This window comes from Cygnus olor, chromosome 2, assembly GCF_009769625.2.
Source record: "Cygnus olor isolate bCygOlo1 chromosome 2, bCygOlo1.pri.v2, whole genome shotgun sequence".
Taxonomy (NCBI): domain Eukaryota; kingdom Metazoa; phylum Chordata; class Aves; order Anseriformes; family Anatidae; genus Cygnus; species Cygnus olor.
In genome coordinates this window covers 54,567,420-54,579,937 of record NC_049170.1, presented here as the reverse complement: position 1 = coordinate 54,579,937, position 12,518 = coordinate 54,567,420, and the positions used below count along the sequence as shown (strand labels likewise).

General features: G+C 41.3%; 1 protein-coding gene across 1 annotated transcript in view; it reads right to left on the bottom strand.

Moving 5' to 3' along the window:
• The window catches only part of TNS3 (tensin 3), a 255,871-nt gene extending 243,973 nt beyond the window's left edge, over nucleotides 1–11,898 (bottom strand). The window contains 1 exon segment of the mRNA XM_040549792.1: nucleotides 11,285–11,898. Coding sequence (XP_040405726.1) covers nucleotides 11,285–11,371 — 87 coding nt within the window. The 5' untranslated portion in view covers nucleotides 11,372–11,898.
• Between the last annotated feature and the right edge of the window lie 620 nt (nucleotides 11,899–12,518).

Sequence of the window (12,518 nt, the reverse complement as noted above, 5' to 3'; positions counted from 1 at the left end):
GCACTGAAATCCCATGAACTGACGTAACAATAAATCTAGAGAAAGACTTCATAAATCGTACTTGGGAGCCTTCAAGGACAAAGACCCAAATGGTTTTAATTTCCTTTTAAGTCATGGCCATAGTTAATACCAGATTCGGCAGGAAGCAGGCATTCCATGCCTGTTGGGCTTATACGGACATGAAAAAGAGTTTATACTCGACATTTCCTTTAAAAACATAATGAAAACCTTTTGCTCTTTCAAGTCTCAAACTTGTATTAGTTTCTGAGAGTCTATTACTTTAAAAATACATTTGTTGGCTCTGATTGCTTGGATAACTGTCAAAAAAGAATTAAGGGTAGGCTATTCATTAGAGTTTTGCATCTAGATGACAGAGAAGAATGAAAAACAAAAGCAAGATGCTGAACTGCACATTCATTCTCTGCCCTCCTAAGGTATGTTTTTGATAAATAAGAGGTCATTTATGACACCAAGCTCTGATTCTTCACTGGCAGTACTCCATCAGTTAGGAAAGAATATGTAGTATTTCCACACATCACCCCAATTCTCTTTTGTGTTTTTCCCTGTAATGTTATACACAGCTGTCTACCTGGTGCCTGAACCAAACAGTCAGACAAGTATTGGTAACAGCAGAGATCCAAAAGCAGTTTCCTCAGGTGCTACAGTCCATTTTCCATCAGCTGTGGTCTGTACCCTTGCTACATATGTAATGGAGGGCTAAAACCTCCACAGTGTATCCACAAATACATTTGGGTTAGATCAGTGCTGCAAAGGTTTTTGGATGACAGTTTTCTCCATGCAGAAGGTACAAAAAGGCCAAGACCAGGTAGTTATGAGATCAGGATGCAGCAATTTAAATAGAGCTCTTGCAAGGTCTCACAGTCAAAAAATAACCAACCTGTCTTCTCCACTATAAAATCTATGTGGGAACAAAGACACGTCTTGCTCTATAGGTGTCAAAGTTCCTTAGAAATGGCATGGCTTCATACTATGTGTAAGGTAGCATATACAAAGGCGTAAATCAACTGTTAAAAACCACAGCCTAAGGAAATGAACAGCTATGTGGTGTACTCTGTCATGATCAACGTGATCATGATTTACTTCTTTATATTGCATTACTCAAAATTAATACACCAATGGTCTAGACACGCTGTCAAATACATTCTGAGGTTTAAAAGTAACTTGAAATATGAATAATAACCACTGTGGATATGTGTAGACATTCACTCATGTACTCACATACACAGGCAGATATGTGCTGGTTATTTGTAAAAATATTTTTTAAACCTCTGCTACAGAAACTGCTTATATTCATACCCAAGGAGTAAAAGTGCAATTAGGATTATCATTAAAACTTAACTGTCTAAGAAGTGACAGAGGCATCCAAGTTTTTGTGACTTCAAAGGGGATCTGGGACCTTAGTAACTTTTCTTAAAGCACACTGAGTCCAAAATGTTTTTAGAAAACAGTGTCACCTCAAGGACATACTGCTCTCCTTACATTATCAGCTGGCTCATGTTGGAAGCCAGAAGACATCAGGACGGAGTAGGGGTTTAGCCATCTTCAGAGAGGCAGGGACCTACCTCCATGACCATGCTGGACCCGGGCTAGTGGGAAGATCTACACACTAAGTAGAATAGACATGACAAATCCAAGGGTTAAGAGCAGCACTTCCAGGGACCAAAGCATGCACAAAGCAGGTCATTACATAGGATCTGTGAATAAACTCTGTTTTCAAAAAGCAGTTCAGAAATACCAGACTTTAACTCCTGACCATGACTTGAAGTAGCCACCCTTGTCATGGCAAGTTGTACGGATTTGAGTCCATACAGGAAAGTGTAATGGATGGTTGATAATAGGCAGAAATCTCAAAGCTTTGAGATAAAAACACAAAAGTCCAGGAGTGAATGAAAACACCTATTAACTTCTGCTAGCTTAGGTGTCATTCGATTTTTCCTCTCCAGATCTGGAACAGCTCTGATAAACAACAATGGTAGTTGACTCTCTCAAATATTTCACATCTACTTTATTTGTGATAGTTTTAACAGCTATTCATTCTCTTAATCCAAAAGGGAAGATCCATAAGGCAGTGGCGTTTGCTTTTAATTGTAAATAACTTATAATAATAAAACAATAGCCAGGAACCACTTATCCAGAATGCAATATTGACATACAGTTAAAGCACAGATAACCAAAAAAAAAAAAAAATCCTTACTTTGTTAAGTGCCTTTTCAACATTCCATTTATTTTATTACAGCCAAGATTTTAAAAAAAAGTGCTGAAGAAGCGTGTTTTGACAGAGAGTGAATAATCCGCAAAATTGGAATATAAATGACTTAAAAAGCTGGTGTCTGAGATCACCATATGCTTCATCTAAGAATGAAACTCTAGGACTCTAGATGCAAGTTTTATTTTGGATATCGTACGATTTGTGAAGGCAGAAGTATTCTCAGCTATTATCACAAAATCACAGAATGATCAAAGTTAGAAGGGAGCTCTGGAGGTCATCTGGTCCAACTCCCTTGCTCAAGCACAGCCACTTTGAGCAGGTTGCCCAGAACCACATCCAGATAGCAAGGAGGGAGACTTCACTAGCTCTCTGGGCAACCTGTTGCAGTGCTCAGTCACCCACACACTAAACAAACATTTCCTGAGGTTCAAAGGTAACCTCTTCTGTTTCAGTTTGTGCCCATTGTCCCTTGTCCTGGCAATGGGCACCACTAAAAAGAGCTCATCTCCATCCTCTTTGCAACCTCCCTTCAGGTATATATGGACATTGAGAAGATTCATGCCTTGAGCCTCCTCTTTTCCAGGCTGAACAGTCCCAACCCTCTCAGCCTTTTTTCACAGGAGAGGTGCTCCAGTCCTACCATATTGATGGCCCTACACTGGACTCTTTCCAGAATGTCCAGGTCTCTCTTGCACTGGGGGACAGAAATAGACATAGTACTTCAGTACTGAGTAGAGGAGAAGGATCACCTCTCTTGACCCACTGGTGATATTTTGCCAAATGCAGCCAGCAATACTGTTAACCTTCCTAGTGACAAGCACACGTTGCTGACTCATACACAATTTGCTATCCATGAGAACCCCCACACCATTTTCTGCCAAGCTGCTTTGCAGACAGGCGGTCACCAGCACATACTGGTGCATGAGGTTGCTCCTCCCTGGGCACAGACTTTGTACTTCCCCTTGTTGAACTGCATGAAACTTTTGTCAGCCCATCCCTCTAGTCTTTCAAAGTCCCTCTGGATGGTGGCATGGCACTCTGGAACATCAGCCAATCCCTCTAGTTTTGTGTTATCTGCAAATTTACTGAGTGCGCACTCTATCACATCATCCAGACTATTAATTAAGATCTTAAACATGACAGGACCCAGTATTGATCCCTGAGGTACACTGCTAGTGACTAGCCTCCAACTAGACTTTGCAGCACTGTCCACTACTTTCTTGGTCAGTCAGTTTTTGATCTACCTCAAGTATTCCCTGACCTAATTCTCTTCCAAACATACATCTTTCTTGCTCCAGCCTTTCCCCCTGTCCCTGAGATTCCTGAAGGCCAGTCTTGCCAGTAAAGACCAAGGCAAAGGAGGCATTCAGTACATCAGCCTTTTCCCTGTTTTGTGTAACCTGGTCCTCCATCTCATTCAAGCAATGTGCCCACATCATTTTCCCTTGGTTTTTTTTTCTTTTTTGTCACCTACATACTTACAGAAGCCCTTCTTGTTGTTTTTCGTTCCTAACCAAATTCAATTCCTTTTGTGCTTTAGCTTTCCTAACTTCCCCCTGTATGCTCAGATAATGTCTCTATATTCCTCCCATGCTACCTGCTCTTGCCTCTACCCTCTGTACATTTCCTTTTTTGAGTTTGGCCAGGAGCTACTTGCTCATCCACATAGGCCTCCTTGCATTTCTGCTCATTGGGATGGACCATTCTTGATCTTGGAGGAGCTGATCCTTGAGTATCAACCAGCTTTCTTGGGCCCCTCTTCCCTCCAGGGCTTTATCCCATAGGATTCTTCCAAGCAGATCTCTGAAGAGATCAAAGTCTGCTCTCCTGAAGTCCAAAGTTGTGATATTGCTTTTCACCCTCCTCCCTGCCCTCAGGATCCTTAACTCCACCATCTTATGGTCACTGCAGCTAAGGCTACCTTTGACTTTCCCATTCCCAATAAGACCATCCTTTTTGATGAGGATGAGGTCTATAAGAGCACCTCCTCTCATTGGCTCCTCTATCACTTGGAGGAAGAAGTTATCACCAACACACTCCAGGAACCTTCTGATTGCTTATGTCCTGCTATGCTGTTGCTCCAGTAGCTATCATGGTGCAGGAAGTCCCCCAGGAAGACCAGAGAGAACATGAGTTTGTTCCTGTGTGTCTGCAAGGGGCTTCATCTGCTTGCTCTACCTGGTCAGGTGGCCTGTAGTAAACTCCTGCAATAATGTCCTCCCTTTAATCCTAATATATAAATTCTCAGTCAGCTCCTCATCTATCCCCAGGCACAGCTCCGTGCCTTCCAGCTATTCCTATGTAAATCCTCTATTCACAAAGAAGACAACAGCCCATCCTTCCTGAAGAGTCTGTATCCTTTCATTGCAACACCTCAGTCATAGGAGCCATCCATCACATCTCTGTGATTTCAATAAGGTCATAGCCCTGCAAACATACACAAATCTCTAACATTCCCCATACTGCATGTGTTAGTGTCAGGATCTTAAGAGGTGCACCCCAGCATGTTGTGTTCCTAGAAGTGAGTAATTGGCACCTAGTTCAAGCACCTGAAGTTGAGACACAGTTTTCTGAGCCTCTGATGGCTAAAACAAAGTCCCATTTAGCTGCATCAAGCTGATTGCCAAAATCATTTGTTGCCTTGGCAAATTTAGACCAAGAAAATATTTCTGAATAAAGAAGATAAGCAAAGGCAATTGATGGAAAATTTCATTGAGAGATCCAACTACTGGAAGAAACAAAACAAAAAGAAGTCTAAGTTCCAGCGTTCACTAAAGAACCATTTTCTGATTTTTCATTTGTTAATGCAAGAAAAATCAGGGTTAAATATGTGCAAAAATCTTTACCAGGATGCATCACAGATAGTTTCACACCCAAGTATCACGGGATCAAGTAGACAAAGTAGGGGAAAAAGGAGGGCAGTTGGTGAAAAAGCTGTTTTTGTAAGGACAGCTGAGGGAACACAACGATGCAAAAGGAAATATCTAGTAGTTATATCCTGAGAGGAATATATAAGAGGTCATAATGGCAGGTATTATTATGCTGGTTTGTCCCCCCACCCCCAGGGTGGGGGAATGTAGTTCTATTATGACCAGCACCAAGGGGTTAATGAGTAATGAACCCTACACATTCCTAAACTTTAATTCAGCCACATAGTTAAATAATCTTTAAAATTTATTTAAAAAAAAAAATCATATGAGCATTTTATTGTATAAGAACAGGTTTAGAAATTGCTTAACATTCAAGCACTTTGTTGAATAAAGAACTCTGCTGCCAGACCTAGTACACACTCAACCACGGCAGAATTATCAGAGATGGCTCCTTAACCTCTTATCTATGAAAAAAAGCAAAGAGAAGAAGGAAAGGAAATGCTGCTAATGTTTTACTTTTTCATGAGAAAGGATGGAACTGGTCAGGCACCAGTGGTACTCAAATATTTATTAAAATCAGCAGGAGTTCTCTCTACTGTTGGGACCTGCATCAGGCCTGAGGAAAGGAAGAAGGACCAGCTGGAATGAAGAAGAAAAAGGAAAACGAGTATGAATCTCATTCCACATACCATAAAAGAAATGACATGTTTTGAATAATAATTATGATACTTTAACCATTGCTTTGGGTGATTACACAATTCCATCACTGTTACGCATTGTTAACTGAACCTTTTGTGCAAAGAAGCTACTTAATGAAGTGGTGGGGTGACTGAAAGTATTTAACCTCCCTGCTTTTAACCAGCTAGATTTGAAGCAGATTGCACCTACTTATAATCTACACATTAATTTCTCCCTTACTGTTCTCTTTGAGACTTTTATTCTATCAGAATTATGGATATTCAAAGGCTGTCCAAGACCGAGGAAACCTGTTTATTGAAATACCCCACAGTACTGACAATGAGTTCTCTTTTAGAAGAATAAAATTTGTCATACATAGTCTGTGGGAAGTAACAATTCTGAAACTATAAAGCTGCAGCAATGCTCAAACTAACCCACAAGCTCTAAAATAAATAAATAGATAAATGTTTTCTATTGTAAGCTTCATGGGAAAATTGTTCCTCTTATGCTACGTCAGTTGAGGGCATAACTGAGCCATTTGGGAAACTTTCTCTTTTCTACTATTCACATAATAGCCTTCTAGAAGGAAAAAATCTTTTAAATCCTTCTTTATTTATCAGTTCCTCTAAGAAACTATTTTGTTAAGTTTTGAAGATGCCTTTTTTTTTTCCAGAAAAAAACTTTACTGCCCTCCTGCTGAAAATCACTATAAAACTGGATTGAAGTGACTGAAAACTATCCAGCCCATTTTCCAGATGACATTTCACAGCTGTCAAACAGAAGGCAGGATACTGAAGTGAAGATGTAATTGTTTCCAGTAACAGACATTACATTTCAGCATAACTTCACCTGTCTGAGACCACCTGGTAAACTAACTGATACAGCAATTAAAATTGCTCGATGTTTTCAAAAACCATTTTGTTTTCCCCTTTCTGGGTCATAAAAAAATATGATGATAGACAACTTGCATTGAAAGAACCAGACATTGTGTTGAAAAACCTTGAAAATAACTTCAGTCCCTACTGTTACATAGTCTGCATCAGGGAAGCTCTCATCTTCCCCAAGATTCTCATGTACTTAAAAATGTTTGCAACGGGAACACCATCATATGAATTAACCTAACTAGCCTGCAACCTGCACAGAAGATCTAACATTGGCAAAAAAATATATTCTTAAGGATTCTTGTTTTGTTCTTGACTTTTCTGTTACATAACAACATAAGAAAATGATGCTAAAGACATATGAGCTTGTGGGCACTTGGTGTCAATGCTGTTATTTGCTTAGTATTCAATCCAAAACTATTGAAAATATTTCTTCCTGGGAAGAACTAGTCTTCATCCTATTCTTCCCATCTGTACAAATAAGTCTTTAATAGCAGAAGCCAGAAAACTGCTGGGAGAAGATGGACTGTTAATCTATGTAATACTGGTGACTATGCTCTGAGTAGCGTAGTATCCTCATATTTGCATAATTTCACCCAGAGTCAGAGATATTAAGATAAAATATGGAAGCCTACTGTACAGATAGGATAATATGGAAATCCATTCAGACCATCTCTTTTCCTTACTTTGCACAAGTGTCTTGATTTTGACTGTGACAGAGTTAATTTTCTTCATAAAGGCTTATATGATGTTGTGTTCTGGACTTTTTTTTTTTTTTAATAAAATGGTACTGATAATATGCAGATGTTTTACTTGTTGCTGAGCAGTGCTTGCACAGAGTCAAGGACTTTTCTGCTTCTCATGCTACCCTGCCAGCAATGAGGTTGGCACAAGAGTGCACAAGAAGCTAGGAGGGGACACAGACTGGAGGGGACAACTGACCCAAACTGACCAAAGGGATATTCTATACCATATGACATCATGCTCAGCAATAAAAGCTGGGGTAAAGAAGGAGGAGAGGGAAAACACCTTGAGTGATGGTGTTTGCCTTCCCAAGAAACCATTACATGTTCCAATTGGAATTGGGACTGGAAATGGCTGAATATCTGCCTGCTGATGGAAAGCAGCAAATGAACTCCTTGTTCTGCTTTGCTTGCATGTACAACTTTGGCTTTATCTAGTAAGCCATCTTCATCTTCACCCACAAGTTTCCGTGCTTTTACCTGTCTGATTCTCTCCCCAATCCTATCTGGGGAAAGCAAGCAAGCAGCTGTGTGATGCTTAGCTGCTTAGGAGGGTTAAACCACAATGAATGGCAACTCATTACTTAAAAAGTAATATGCTTCAGTGGAAAAGCACTAGGCTGAGAATCAGAAAACATGAAGTCTTTCATGTTGCTTGCTGAGTAACTTTGAAAAAGTCACCTTACTTCACTTTGCACTTCAGTTTTCACTGTTGTTTGCTAATACTAGATAGCAAGACTGATACACTTAAAAAAAAAAAAAAAAGAGAGAGAGAAAAAACAGCTATGCAAAACACGTTTTGTATTGTAGAATGTTATAAGCTGTAAAAACACCAGTCCTTTATGTGAAATTATCAGAAACTATATGCAAACAAGTATCTATCTATCACACTCAACATCCCAAAAGTATGCCAAAAGTTGCTGCTCTGAAGTCTAACTTCACCAATGTCCCTTACAGGATTATACACAAGAAAAATAAATTCAAAGATGTGGTTAAAAAGCAGAGATTGGGATAATGAGTTTTCAGGTAACACTGGGATTTGCTCAGGAAGTATTGCCTAAAGAAACTGAGCTGGGGCGAATGCTGACATTCAGTCCTAACTCCAGTCCAGAAGGAATTCGGAATTCTATAGTTACTGTCACAGCAGCCCCTCAAAAGAGGCTGACTAACCTCCCAATGAGGAGACCTAACCAAAAGATATCATCTCAAACCTGTGGTACTAGTGCACTAGTGCCAATTTTATGTTAGCTTAATTTGATTTCAGGAGGAAAAAAATGCTTGTCCTGTATTATCTCACTAGAAAAATCTACTCCCCCTTCAAAAATACAAAGCAAACAAACAAACACTTTCAAAAACAAAGTCATGAAGTCAAATTTATGTTATTTTCCCCTCAAATTTGCATTAAGACTTCTTGGCGTATTCTGAGGCAGAATGTCTAACATCACAATTATTTCAACTACCCATCAGTAGGAACTCAGATGGCCTGTTGTATAATTAAATATCTTTGTGTTGGAAGAGATCAAGAGAAATTCAGTAACATGGAAACATCATATTTTAAGCTGTTGTTTGTTGACTCCTTTTTCACGTTCCAGATGTAAAATAAAGCCAGTGATGTTAATACATCCTTCCCATATGTTTTCTGTTCCATAATAGGAACATAAATTGGAGCCTATGCCAGCTTTGTAGGCTACTCCATCACTTGAACTCATTTTATAATCAATCTTTTGAGAATTATTGGCTCAGCTTCCCCTACAATTCATACTAATTCTCAAATGATGAAATGTAATTGTTTTCAGAGAGGAAACACTTGATTTATGCTGATATATGAGAAAAGAATGCACACCATCCATTTAATTCAACTCAGTATTTCATTTAAATCTAATGTCTCTCTCCTTCTCCCAGCCTACCTACCAACCCCCATAACCTCCTGAAAATGGGTATCCCTACTGTCTGGTGCTAAGGAAAGTATAACATCCTAATATCTAATCTAAATCTACCCTTTTTTAGTTTGAAACCATTACCTCTTATCTTGTCACTACACTCCCTGATAAACAGTCCCTCCCCATCTTTCCTGTAGCCCCGTTTTAAGTACTGGGAGGCCACTACAAGGTCTCCCTGGAACCTTCTCTTCTCTAGGCTAAATAACCTCAACTTTCTCAGCCTGTCTTCATAGGAGAGGTGCTCTAGCCCTCCGATCATCCTCATGGCCAATCTCTGGACCTGCTCTAACAGTTCTATGTCCTTCTTATGCTACAGGCCTCCGAGGTGAGCACAGTACTTCAGGTGGGATATCACAAGAGCAGACAATCCTGGTGGGATGTCACAAGAGCAGACAATCCTGGTCCCAGCTGAGTGACAAATTAGTAATATTCCTTCTAGCGAAGCATATTGCATGAAGATCCTAAAACTGGACTTACAGTTCTAGAGCTAAGTGTTGGTAGAAAATTGCTATTTATTAATCCCTGAAAAAAAAAAGAAAAAAAAAAAGTCACAGTGATTTTTCTCTACATGACAATATTATGATTTTTAGGGTTAATATTGTTGGTAAGATCACAGGGTAATGGTTCTTTAGCAAGAGATCACTGGAGATCATTGGATATGCTTTCAAATGGAATAAAGTTCCTTTTTCTAATTCTAATTGAAGGCAAAAAATACAGCCCTTTAAAAAGTCACTTGCCTAGGACTGAATTCTAGCCATCTTACACCTCAGAGGAAAGCAATTCTGGCAGGAAAACACTGATATTTCCTTAGCATCTTTTTATAATAAAATTGTTATTTGAAGATGCTTGGTTTGAAACGTCAGACAAAAGAATGATGGAGATAGTTTCACAGAGCGTACATGAAATAGTCAAAGGGGAACTGAAACCAGTAAAGATTATTTAATGCATGTATTCACACTTTACCATGTGTGTGGTATATTATTCATGAATTTCTGAAAAACTAATCCTAAAACGTTTCAACATGGTATGTTTTCAAAAGGGAATTGAAATGAGAGAAGACACTTAAGCATGTGAGAGGGACACTACTATAGTATGCAGAGCCCAGTTAGCAAAAACATTTAAACGTATGCTTAAAATTAACTCAAATCTGTTGCTGAATTGATTTTTTTAGCGGTAACTCAGAAGGAAATGCGTCAAACTTCAAAGGTCCGGAGGTTTGCTTAATAAACCAGAAATAGAGATGCCTGAATGTGCCTCTGGAATGAGTTGTGCGGTACTGAGACTGTCAGCTAGTGCTCTACAGAGATTTCTGGTACTTTCAATTTGCAGTTGTGCCTGAGAGGCTACTATTCTGGCAGCTTTTCTGGTTTTGCTGAGTTATAAAATCAAAGGTAGCCTATGACTTCAGATCAAATGGGTTTTAAACCAAAATTGTTTGAAGTTGATAGAACTTTCATACCCATGAAAAGCTGGTACACGTTCTTCAGAATTATCAACCCATCCTCAATTTTGGACTTATCTTTTCCAGAACTGCCCCAAAACGCAATTTAGGTGCACATTCCAGGACGATAGTGAATATTTGCATCAGCGTGAACACGAACGCTTTCTCTGGTGTCACCAGCGGCCGGTATCGCGACAGAACAGCACACTGCCGAACCAAGCCCTGCACGCTCAGTACCCGCTCCCAAACCAGAAGGGCCACCAAGATGCTGCGTTACGCTCACCCAAGTTGCTGCTGCCACCCAAGTTACCGACCACCAGCGCCGGGAGGCGCGGAGCAGCCTCGGGCCGGCTCCCCGCGGCCAGCCCCGGAGCCCCGCGGCGGTGGCAGGCGCATTCCCCCGGCCCCTCGAGCACGGCGGGGGAGGGGGGGGGGGGGGGCTGCGAAACCCGTCCCGACTCCCCCGTTCCTCGCCGCGGCTAGGAAGCAAACCCCGCGTACCTTCATCATCGTCTCGGCCTCTCCTGGCGGCGGTGGGCGGCGGGGCAGCGCGCTCCCTCGGCACGGCAGGCTCGCCCGGCCGCCCATGGGGCGTCCCCGCCGCCGCTTCTCGGCCCCCGGGCCCCTGCCCTGCGCTAACTTCGGGCTCCTCGCCCGCCGCCGGGAGCCATCGCCCCCCGGCACCTGCTCGGCCGGTAGCTGGGTGTGCTGAGCCGGGTTACCAGCCCGCTTTTTCCCCTCAGAGCGGCTCTCGGAGGTCCTTCCCTGCCTGCTTCCCCTTTTGTTGCCGGGCTCTAGGCTGACCACACCGTGCCCCCTCCGAGGCCAGGGGAACAAATCAGAGCCGGTGCTGGCTAGAGCTGCGTCTCCAGCTGGGGAAACAGACTTCCCTTGCCTGGTGGGAGGGTTTTTTGGATCACTGAGTGGTATGGATACAATAACAAAGAAACTAATAACTCACGAAACAGACTGTTTAAGAGGGTGAGCCGTCTTTGTGAAGGAGAAAAGCGAACTTTCCAGCAATCTGTCACTAAGGCAAGCTGATAGCGCCGAAGTAACTTGAGAGTGAAAAATACGTATTTGAAGTCGACACTGAGAATAACTTAGAATTTCAGAAGGGGAGAACCTACAACAACATCCCTCTTCTTTCTGTAATCTGCCTGCCAACTAATTAATTCATTATTTCCCTTTAGTTTTTAACAGAACTTATTTTTCGTGACTGCAAAAGGGTGCATACTGCTAACAGGGCAGAAAGGATAACCAACGATAACCATGGGATGGAAACATAGCACTGTAGGCTTAGAGATGGGGGCTTTTCCATCTTTGCCATAGACATTTGATACTCTGTGTAATTTAAGTTTGCAGAAGTGTGCTGCAATTTTGCACATTTTAATTCTCAGATCTCCAGCTACAGAAGAGACATGGCTGTGTTGTCAACAACGCTGAGAATCTGTAGCTCCCACCAGGACCAATGGGTGTAACTCTGGATAACTCTTGCTACTGTAATTACGGATCATGGGCAAAACTTTTAGCTGTGTTCTCTTTGGGTTTCCAAGTTTACTCCTCTGGGAAAAAAAAAAAAAAAAAAAAAAAAAGGGGGGACAAAGTATAAATCAGTGCTTCCTTGCCTCTCAGGGGTCCTGAGAAGTTCAAACCACATTTGCCTGATTCTCATGCTGTAAAAAGATGTCTGTAACAGAACGGCAGTAAGAGTTCAATATCTATTTCCAAACAT